This window comes from Macrosteles quadrilineatus, unplaced genomic scaffold (genome assembly GCF_028750875.1).
Source record: "Macrosteles quadrilineatus isolate MER2022 unplaced genomic scaffold, UCM_ALF_1.0 Scaffold_1__1_contigs__length_201487025, whole genome shotgun sequence".
NCBI classification, from domain to species: domain Eukaryota; kingdom Metazoa; phylum Arthropoda; class Insecta; order Hemiptera; family Cicadellidae; genus Macrosteles; species Macrosteles quadrilineatus.
This window is the reverse complement of record NW_026542594.1, coordinates 140,609,381-140,621,870: the sequence shown is the minus strand read 5'-3', so window position 1 is coordinate 140,621,870 and position 12,490 is coordinate 140,609,381. Positions and strand designations below refer to the sequence as shown.

Below are 12,490 nucleotides of genomic sequence, written 5' to 3'. Positions count from 1 at the left end.
AGGCTAGACAGGGTGCCAGTTATGTTAGGGGGTGGCATGTAGGGGGCCGCACGGGGTGGCAAGGGTTAGTCTCTCGGCAGCATTAGCCGCGTCTGCCGCTTCGCTTCCCGCTGTCAGTGTATCGTATACGTGCCAAAAAGTCGTCCAACTCTTTAAATATATTCATGTATGTAACAGAAAAACCTGTATAAAGTAGCAAAAGATGAACCTGAAAAGTGTTAGGTGTGTTTATGTATTTATTTATCAATACGATGAATGTAGTTAATAATAAATTAGATAACAAGTGAAGATGTCATAGTCGTATAATGAACGAGTCGGAGACGTGGGGAAACTGGACAGTGAACGTAACAGACTCGGACCCCGGCGACTGGCTTGGCATGGTCCAGGAGCGCGCCCCTCTAGCGGCCATACTGCTAGTGTTCTCCCTGGCCACGGTGTTCGGCAACTCCCTAGTGATGGCGGCGGTGGTGAGAGAGAGATACCTTCACACCGCGACCAACTACTTCGTCACCTCCCTGGCTCTCGCGGACTGTCTAGTAGGGCTGGTGGTGATGCCGTTCAGCGCGCTGTACGAGGTGCTGCAGCACAAGTGGTACTTCGGGATAAACTGGTGTGACGTGTGGCGTTCTCTAGACGTTCTATTTAGCACGGCTTCTATATTAAACTTGTGTGTGATTTCACTAGACAGATACTGGGCGATCACGGACCCTTTCACTTACCCCACACGCATGAGTCGCCGGAGGGCTTGTTTGCTGATAGCCGCTGTCTGGGTGTGTTCTGGGGCGATCTCCTTCCCCGCTATAGTGTGGTGGCGAGCCGTGAGGACCGAGGACGTCCCCCAATACAAGTGTCCCTTCACCGATAGTTTAGGCTATCTCATATTCTCTTCCACTATATCGTTCTATGGGCCGTTATTCGTTATGGTGTTCACGTACTACAAGATATATCGTGCAGCGGTAATACAGACTCGTTCACTCAAGCTAGGAACCAAGCAAGTCATTATGGCTTCCGGTGAAATGGAGCTGACTCTGAGAATACACAGAGGAGGTGAAGCCAAGCACGATCTTTACCCTATCAACTCTAGCGCGTCCGATGACGTAAGCGAGGTTGAGGGACCGTTGAACGGCCTCAGCAGACAGTCTTCCTCCAGGATGCTCCATAGCAAACAAATGGGGAAAAACTTCTCTCTTAGCAGAAAACTGTCGAAGTTCGCCAAAGAGAAAAAGGCAGCGAAGACGTTGGGTATTGTAATGGGGGTGTTCATAGTGTGCTGGCTGCCGTTCTTCGTGGTGAATCTCCTCAGCGGGTTCTGCCTCCATTGTATCTGGCAGGAGGAGCTCGTCACTGCCATAGTCAACTGGCTGGGCTGGATCAACTCCGGCATGAACCCCGTCATCTACGCTTGTTGGAGCAAGGATTTCAGAAGGTATTCAATATGCATTTATTAAGTTCCTGCATTCACTGATATAATTATTTTAATCTCTTACTATTTTTAAATGTAACGAATTAGGTGTTGAGCTTTGGTCGGTGACAGTTTTCATATTATTATTTGACTATACTATACGTACTATATAATAATTCAATTTGATACCTAAACAATTATTAAACTCTATTCTTAAAGTGATTTTCGCTATTTCGTATTTTTAAACCATAATTCTTCAAGTAAATTAAAAAAAAAAATTAAGTTTTAGGTAATCTCAAACTATTTTTTAGCAATGTTTTTAGCTCTTTAAAATATCATTAGTACCTTGTTTGATTGTAAATGTGCACACGTATACTATGAAAATGGATGCAAATCAACCGTAAATATCCACAATCACAACTCTTGCCACGGTAAATTAACATTCCGTAACTGTGGAATTACCATTTATTATTCTTCTTTAATGAGAACAAAGTAAATGAATACTGTGTAACACGTTGGTGATTATTATAACTGGGTGTAGTAGTATTATTATACCTCCAAAAAAATTGATATCCTACAAAACTACAGTAACTTCAACAAGCTATAAGCCTAAATATATTTCCCAATTTAAGTTTAATTTAAATAAGTCGTTTATAAGTTGTCAACCTAAAACGTGGAAAGCTAAGTATTATTATTTTTTACTTTTAGTAAACGGTTGCAACTATGTGCAACATCAATAAATGCAGTACTGCCTACTGGCCTAAAAAAAATTTTAATTCCTAAAGCTGTCAAGTTATAATGTATATCTTTTTGGGAAAATTTAGAACCATTACGAACTATACCAACAGAAATCTCATTGTGAACAAATATGTTGTTACTAGTCAAACTGTAAAATTAAAAATACACACTAAAGAAAACTAAAAAAAAAATATCCTATGTCCCATAGATTTCTTGTGATCCTCAGCTTTGTTATGAAAACACAATATTTACCCAGTGTTGGGGAAAATACATTATCGTACACTTGAAACACCCAGATCGAGTATTGGTTCAATGATAGTGAGATAAAATATAGCTTAAATACCCCCGTCGCAGCAAACCTGCATACTAAGCGAATTTCCATTTACCCGGCTTGATTTCTACTAAAATATTCCCTATAAATTTTCAGATTTATTTCCTATTTAAATAACATTAATTTTAGTTAGTAGTTAGGTTTGCTGCTACGGGGAAGATGTTGAGGTGTGTTTTTTTCAATTGAAATATTGATAGCTTACTATGAAATAAACCAAATTGCCAAATTTGATTAAAATATATCCATAAACAAGCAAACTAGAACAGTTTATTTATTCTCCATAAGAATAACATGGGAATTTTAAATTTACAATTTTTTAAATTTTCTCCGTAGTCAATGAACATTAAAAAACACTTCAATATACTAAATTATTCGTTTTTTTAAGCTCTTCAAAATGGTCTAGAGAGAAATTTAGAAATTTAAAGTTTTTAGGGTCAAAAATTAGAAAAACCCATTTTTACCCCATAAAACCCCCCATAAACCCCTGATGCCATGGTCCGATTATGCTGGTTCGCGAACTCGTTCGAATAAATGTAGGTTTACACGTTTGTACCAAATTTCATCAAAATCGGATCAAATTTGCTCGAGTTATCGCGCTAACGGACACATATATAAATAAATATATATATATATATATATATATGAATTTGAACGGATGGTGTTTTTGGCCTCTGGGGACCTCAAAACGAAAAAGTAAATCGGTCCCGGGTCTAGGTCTTACCATGAGACCTACGGTAATAGCTTATTCCCTATATGGGAAATTCGCTAAAACTTAAACACAAATAGTATAGTAACAATTATGTGTCGTTTTAAATTAATTGAATATTTAAAAAATGGTAGAAAATTGCTTTTAATTATAGTCATTCTTAAAATAAAAATGTAAGGACAGGTGATTAAAATAAAGTTTGATTCTTTGTCGCAGAACACATTGTTGTATAAATTAATTCTTAGTTGAGGGGTTATGTTTACACACTCAAATAGTAAGTAAATGTACTCAATGCGTTTCATTGAATTGAAAAATAAATAACAGCAATTAAATTATACAGTTGATCAAAATGTAAACAATTAGGTTCTTCATAATGATAACATGGAAACTTTCAAAGCCACTGGGGCAGAGCCCAAGGGACTTTTCAAAAATGTAAGACCAGGTAATAAATTATACATAGTGGTAAGCAAGTAGTTATTCGTTCTCTTAGTACACTTATATAAATAAAAGCAAACCGCCATCAAGTAGATCTATAGAGTTTAAATTACTTTATTGCAATAAAATTAACAACTAAAATCATCAATATAAACTAACACCTAAAATGATGATCCGATATCAATAATAAACACCAAGGTGCGATGATTGGATAACAACGATGATTCGTAAGCGCTGAACCTTCAGTTAAAGGATTTATTGGATGATGGATATCTCATTATGACTTCATTTATTACTCGTCAGAGTTTGTTATTACCGTGAAAATCAATCTCCCTGCGAATCCGGCTCGATCAATATTTGATATTGATATTGGTAAAAATATTGTACAACACCATATTGGGAGGATCTGCAAATTCCGCAATGTTAATAGTGTTGAGATGCTATTAGTTCTTTAAATATGAAATGCTCTTGCGTTTATGAGTTTATTTTTTTAATGGATAATGGATGACTAATTAGAAGTTCAGGTATTACCATACAACATGTACGCATGTTGTGCACTAAATAAAGCGTAATACTTATTAAATATTCAAAATTCTTCTGATTTCTTTACTTAGTTGTGATATTTAACAATTTGATAAGCAATTTGAATAACTAAAGTACTTAACAAACACACCTCTATTTTATTAATAGGGAAGCTTTAAAAACAATAAGGTTAAATTTTGATTTGAATATGGTTATTGTCCTAACCATAAATAGGCATATTAAGAAAGGGGGTAGCAGCTTTAATTATGTAAAAGTTAAATTTTGTTAAACTCTCCCTATTAAATTAAAAATAGTATATTTACTCACCAGTGCGCAAAGTGGCCATTTTCGATTCGAGCTCAATTTAAATAAAGAAATGAATCCTAGGGTAAAAAGAACACTTAGGACCAGAGTGATTAGCTAAATTTTACTTCGTAATGCGCAATTATTTATTTTTTTTAATTATGCACCGCTATAAGTTAGCTCTCAAAACGATGTACATTTTGTTTAGATATAATTAGTTAGAGACCAGCTGTGGCCCGAGATAATTCAACTGTGTAATATGTAACGATGATTGTGTTAGTTTACAGTAGACTGACTACAACCATAACATAAAACATATCCCATTCAAATTCAATTGAAAACTATCTGCCAAACCTTTGACTACCTTGAATTTATTATAGATTGAAATAATGAATCCTGTCAACTTGATTTTCTCAAAGTTACATTAACAATGGGAAAATTTTAAATTTATAAAATGGGATCATAAAAAATATAAATTTGAAAGATTTTAATTGCGCGCCGCTGTTCTGTAGCTGCGGTCGTTATCACGACTACACCTCCTGTCTATGTTTCCTTGTCGTCGCGTCTGAGGCATTTAAAAGAAAAATAACAAATAAACTAATTATAGCAACAAAACAACGATATATTCACAAATTTAAGTTACAATCATGCTAACACGATCCGTCATAGCGACACAAAACAAAGATAAATACACAAATTGAAGATACAACCATACTAACACGATCTGTCGTGGGGGTTATGTTTACACACTCAAATAGTAAGTAAATGTACTCAATACGTTTCATTGAATTGAAAAATAAATAACAGCAATTAAATTATACAGTTGATCAAAATGTAAACAATTAGGTTCTTCATAATGATAACATGGAAACTTTCAAAGCCACTGGGGCAGAGCCCAAGGGACTTTTCAAAAATGTAAGACCAGTTTGCAAATCTACGCGACACGGTCTTTCCAATGAGACGTCAATGGATAAAATCGGTTAAAAAAAGACGGAGGAGTTCAACCGACAAAGTTTCATGTAGCGTATTAATTATATAGATAGGTTAAATTAACAACTAATAGATTAACTGTTAGGTTGAGGAGGCGTTATTATTTGATAATAAAACCAAGGACAACTCTCTATTTTTAATTGCCAGACAACCACCCAAGATCCTGTCTGTAAGTGATAATTATTCTTGAAAATATTTAATAAAACAAACCCCAGTAGCCTACGGCATCAACTCTACACATTTACGCTACTGGTCATCGACCGAACAATAATAAAACAGCTGCGCAATAATACAACTACAGTACAACTATTCACTATACATCATAATAGTCAGTTACATCTAAAGCCCCCCATACACGGGCGAGCATGTTCGCGGGCATGCTTGGCGTTTCCAAGAGACGGACGAGCATGCTCGCGAACATGCTCGTCGCTCGGTAGCGGTTCCTAGGCCTATTCTTGCTTCTCTTGTGCTCTGTGACAGTCAAGTGTGTGTAGGCCTATTAAGCCTACTCCTGCTTTTTTGCTGCAATTACAGCATTTAGTTTTTTTTTGCAACATACGCATTATTTCTTAGACATAAATCAGGGGCGATTTATTTTTAGCTGATTTTGTAATCAGCCGATCTAAAAATCGACCGTTTGTGCCAGGCCTTAAGTTATCAGATTAAATTCATCCGTCATGGTTTGAAAATAATGTTGGTTAAAATTCCATAGTTGTGCAATAACATTTCTCGTGGTTTTGCTTATTCTAGCCTTTCTTAGAATTATTTAATTGTGACAAATTACTACAGAATTGATTGTACACATTTGTGTATTAATATACATAAACCCTCTATTTTGGAAACTCATTTAAATTTGTATTTATTGCGTTACAAACACAAATAAATATTTATTTAGCTTCTGTAAACATTGATTCTAAATCTATTACTGTAACTGGAATACATCAGAGTATCAACACCATGATGATTACAAGTGCAATCTGTCTATTGCGGCTTTAGGTTATCTTATATCTGAGGATGAATAAAAGATTTCACCTCCCTGGAAACATTTTAAATCCATTTAACATACTATAATATTTATTATTTCAGGTTTACGAAGTTTAATTTTTTCATCTGTTTCTCCAGTAAAATAATTGCTCACTGATACAATACCCAACAATTGGCCGACAACAATTAACTACAATCGTTAAAATCAACAATGATCAAACAATCTATTAATGACTATAATATTGTGGTATAATTACCTCGTCAAGTAATCCTACCTGGTAATCCAAGTAATCCTATCTACCTGGTAGTATGAGTCTACTACCTGCGCCGGGACCGTCCGCATCGTGTGATAGGCCTATCTAAATGTTTTGTTCGTAATTCGTTTCGTGTTATTTATTTATTGTATGCGTGTGACAGCAATGTCTTACTGTGTTTGTACCCTGACGATGCCGTATTAACGGCGAAACATGTAGGTTTTTAGCCTAACATCACATCATTTGGATTACTTGACGAGGTAATTATACCACAATATTATAGTCATTCATAGTAATCCAGGGGCCATCAACTTGGAATTTAATCTATTAATACTATCAACTCGATCAATTAATTAGGTGCAATCGTACAGAGCTGAGAAAAACTTACAGCTGATGTCATTGACTACAGCTGATTATTTAATCTAGGAGTGAAATTAACTAAGGTAATTTAGCCCGTGGTTCAAAAATTGGAAACAGTTATTTTGCTGTAGTTCCAAAGAACTCATACTATACACCAATGTAATATTGAAGACATTACAATTATTTGAAGAGCATCCGTTTAAATAGAAATGACATTAGGGAAACAACTTTAAATAAGGTCCAAGAAACCGTTTTAATTAAATTAATGGACAGTTTAATCTTTAATGAATTGTTGTGTTGCCACTTGAACTAAACGTTTAATCGTGAAGAGTTGTAACCTCTTTCGTAACCGGCGATGGCGGCGATGCGGTTGCCCAGCAACAATACAATGAAGAAAATGGGACGATTCCTTATTTAAAAACGCTTGCTTGCAATTGTCTATTTTAATTTAAAAACTAATAAAACTTGTTCGACGTTTTTGACAGTGTATTTTAGAAAATTATATGTATTTATACTAATTTATAAAAGCAACTCAAGTCTCTTAATTTTTTTTTTATTATTTTGCTTACGAAACAAACGTAATATAAGATTTGTTGTTAGAAAACTTTGTATATATTACTGTAGCCTACTAAATTTATTAAAGGCAAGAATAAGAACAAATGACACCGTCAAATGAAACCAAACCGAAGGCAAACAAGTAATATTTCCGTTCCACTCCATTGACGTAAAACCTAAAACCATAATTATAAAAAAATATTTACGTTTATAACGTTGATGTTATATGCTAAAACTACACCTAACCTAACCACATACATAAAAAAACTTAAATTTTTTTGACATTTTGAATGTATCAAGTCATAAATTTTAACAAAATCTAGCAAAATGTCTTGAATTTTACTTTAGTGAGAAAACCTATTCATGTGTCTTTTAGCACAAAATTATTAATTAAAGAGTTAAAGAGCAAGTATGACCATTTTCTAATTTGGCTTGAATTAGACATTGTCGTTCAACGTTTAAAATTTGTTTATCCTGTTAAATATATTTATTTAAAAATATGATATATACATACGACATGTTGTTTTTAGCAAAATTATTTAAGTACTACTGTCCAAATACAGAGTAATAAAATAATATAGTAAAATTATAAAAATACTTAATAATTTACCTATTAACAACTTAACTGGGTGTTATAAAGTAAATTCCACGGGAATTGACGTGAATAAAGAATTGAGAGGAAAATGTAATATCCTGTTTTGTTCTAACAAAATTTACCGAAGGGTGCTGAATCGAAGTTTAATCCGGTTCTGAGAAAAAGGAAAGAAAATTCAATAATGTTTCAGCATTTTATCAAATATAAACTGGCATAAAATTATCTTATGAAATATTATAGTTTAGAAGGAAGTTTTTTATTAATTTTAAATGTGAAAAAATTAACGGAAGTTTCAATAATACTACATTATCAATTAATATTTGTACCAAAGACTAATATCAAGTTACGTAATAATTTTCATTCTGCATGAAATATAACGTCTTGGCTGTTCCAAGCAGTCGTTTAAAATTATTGTATAAAATTGATTTAAAGTAGTTAGAAATTTGTTTGATTACTAAATTGCATAAAGAATAAGGATTTCTGATCTGATGTAGATCGTAAAAGATCTTTAATAAAGCTAGAAATTAACATATGCAATCTTTCAATATCTCCTTAAGAAACTTGTTTTTAATTTTAATTGCTATTTTGAACTATACTACGATTTTAACTACTACTATTTTTTTTAACTATTTTACCTGAACTGTTTGGTATAAAATACGAAAATAATTTTAACGCAAAAACAATTTTCCTTCCTTTTATTCTTTTTACTTCCGCTACGTATAGACTATCTATACTCAGTTACTCAGTATGATAGGCCGACATTCGAGGTTAAAGTAAGTGGAGCTTGATTATCTTTCTTTCTTTTCAATTCTATGGTATGTATTGATGGGTGTCACACCTTATAATAATGTTCCTAGAGAAAGAGAATAGTCCAAACAAGGATTTTGATGAAAAACGAATCCGTTCAGAAAGAGTAGTAGTTATAATTATATGAATTATTCGATATTGAATACAGTCAGCTCAGTTGTACTGTTGAAAATATAAGTTAAAACCCCATTGCAAACTGATACATGCAATTTAATAAATTATTTAGACGTTTTATTTCAATAAAGTACTGTTGGAAATCTTGAAAAAAAAAATAGCTTTGTACGCCTTTAGAACAGTTTTTATGCATTTTGTGGAAGAAATTAAAAGTTAAATATTGATTCATAGACATAATAATCATTAACATTACCGTATCCAAATGTATGTAAATATATTATAAACATTACACGTCATATAATAAGCAAACAAAATCCATACTTAGGTGGGATTAGTAGGCATATAGTTTACAAAGTATGAAAACAAGTATTGCCTAACGTAACCTCGCGAGTCAAGCTGTATTTTAGCGTTCATGCATTGTTTCAAAATCATGTTTAGATCTATTAATCATGCAGTAAGGATGTGATCACGTACTGATACATTATCCTTTCTTTGCTAAACGACTTGTAAGACTATTAGGTCCACTTCCACAAAACAGGGGCTGAATGATTGATGGCCTACAAATACAACAGCAGTTCATATGAGGACGGCGGCTGCAGTGACCTGTTTAGACAAGGCCAACACATGCTATAAATTTGCTTTGTCGCCATATAAGAAAAACATGAGAATACATATATTGAATTATGTTGGAAACTTAGACCTTGTTTAGTTCGTGAACTGTTATCCTTTTAGTGACATCTAATATTCGCTAGCAGGGTCAAAATATTTAGGGAAACAATGGTCAACATATAAATTTCATTTTTATAATTTTCTTTCAAATATTGTAGGATTCTGAATAGATATTTTTGAGCGGAGTGAAGCCAAGCTCTTATTCTACACTCCTGCTTTTGTTTTACAAATACTCCTCCTGAACGGCTGAAGCAATCTGCAGGAAATTTAGCACAGTCCTCTAGTAGCACAAATATATATTAAATACATATGAATAAATATATTTAAAATTTATTTTATATATCTCAAGTGTGTATTAATGTCAATTTTATATAATATTTAAAATCTATTAAATATTAAAAAAATATGTTCCAATAATATATTTTAGTGAATAATATTTAAATAAAAAATGTATTTAATATCTCTTCCAAACATCCCATGGAACCTAAACATAAAAACATAAAATAATGGAGATTTAGTATGAAAAGCACAATTATCAGTTGAGTAAATTGATTAAATAGTTCATAAAAACAAATTTTGAAAAAATTACTGGATAAAATTTTTTTAGCCCGGGTGGGTCACGAACCTAGGTCCATCAACTTATGAGCCTCTTACCTTACCTCTGAGCTACTTGAGACTGTAGTTAGCATTAGTTTTCAAATGGTGAAAGAGTGGCCGTCAGTTGCAATGGTTGCAATACTTGAAAAATTTTTGATACTACAGTATAATATGATGCTGTTAATCTGTTTTTCCGTAATTCGTTTCTTAAAAGGTCGCCAGTCACTAGCACCCTTTTCTAGCCAATCATTCGAGATTTCTATGATCACATTCATTGTCACATATTGCAATTTAAAAAATAAAACCCATCAACACTTTTTTTTCGTTTGACCCAAATGTAGGCTGTCGAACATGTATACTGCCTCTTAACTATATGTGTAATTTATTCTTTACCTGCATGATAGAGTGACACCATTCTGAGTATTTATTATTATTAACTTAATTTTAACGCTTTCACAATAGCAATTATCATACAAAAAATGCATGTATAAATTGATAGACACTATAAAAAACAAAAAGATGCAAATTATGTATTTGCTAATTATAAAAGATTATAGGCTATATGTTCTACAAATATATTATTATTTTATTAATAAAAATATCTGACGTGTTTCAAAATATATTTATAAATACTTTAAATATATAATATAGTTTCAAAAATATGTTATATATATATTTAAAATATTCTCAACACATAATTTTTTTAATATTTAATAGGAAAAATATACATATAAAATATGTATATTATAGATTCTATACTTATTTGATCAATATATATTATAAATCTATTTTATATATTCAAAACTTATATTTAATTTATATTTTGCATTGCTTTTTGGTAATATTTTAAATATATATTTGAATATATCAAACTATTATTAAAGATATATTATTTATATATTTTATTCGAGGTTCTATCAAATATAACATTAAATATATAAAATATTTATAAAATATATATTTGTGCTACTAGGGTCATAGTAACCAACCGTGGGAAGGTATGAATCTGAAATGGTACAAATTGGACCAAAGGGCTTTTCCCTACGTGAATTTACACTTTTAGAAATTTAACATGGGCCTTATGGGTTAATTGGTCGGCAAGACATTATTTGCGAGATAACAATAAAAAGGTAAATAAGAGTCACAACATATGTTAGTCAACGAATAATCTAAAATACCCCCGCCGCAGCAAACCTGCAGACTAAGCGAATTTCCATTAGCCTGATAGGATTTACACTAAAATGCCTCCTTAAAAATATCATATTTATTCCCTATTTAAATAGAATTAGTTTAACGTGTACTTAGGTTTGCTGCAACAGGGAGGGTAAAAATGTGGGTTTTTTATGTTAATAGTTTAGTAAGAAATTATTGTATTTTCCAAATTCAATCATAATATGTTCATAAACAAGCAAACTACAACAGTTGACTTATTCTCCATGAGAATAACATAGGGATTTTAAATTTAAAGTTTTTTGGAATTTTCTCCGTAACCATTAGGCGCACAAAAACGCTTCATAAACTAAATTATTTGTTCTTTTATGCTCTACAAAATGGTGTGAAAAGAAATTGTTAAATTTTGTGTTTTTAGGGTCAAAAATGGGAAAAACCGATTTTTACCCCATAAAACCCCCCATAAACCCCCGTTCCCATAGTCCGATCATGCTGGTTCGCGAACTCATTCGAATAAATGTAGGTTTACACGTTTGTACCAAATTTCAACAAAATCGGATCATTTTTGCTCGAGTTATCGTGCTAACGGACACACACACATATATATATATAAATATATATATATATATATATATGAATTTGAACGGATGGTGTTTTTGGCCTCTAGGGACCTCAAAACGAAAAAATAAATCGGTCCCGGGTCCAGATCTTACCATGAGTACTACGGTAATAGCTTATTGGGAAATTCGCTAAAAGCACATTACAAATACCGTACAGAGAATAAGGGAAGAACAATCAGAGTAATAACATTGATCATAATTTACTACAAAATGAGCAACCAATAATTAGGGTCACTGGAATTAGGCTGATGCGCCATTGACTTTAAATACTCCAAATAGTCATTCCATTTATGTGAACCAAATAAAGGCCTACCATAGAGTTTGGATACTGCAAGTAG

At 32.5% G+C, this 12,490-nt stretch overlaps 1 protein-coding gene across 1 annotated transcript in view; it reads left to right on the top strand.

Annotated features, from left to right (window-relative positions):
• Positions 1-214: 214 nt before the first annotated feature.
• Positions 215-12,490, top strand: part of LOC128982922 (dopamine receptor 2) — a 60,255-nt gene continuing 47,979 nt past the window's right edge. Inside the window, exon 1 of the mRNA XM_054401995.1 lies at positions 215-1,426. Coding sequence (XP_054257970.1) covers positions 306-1,426 — 1,121 coding nt within the window. The 5' untranslated portion in view covers positions 215-305. The remainder of the gene's footprint in view (positions 1,427-12,490) is intronic.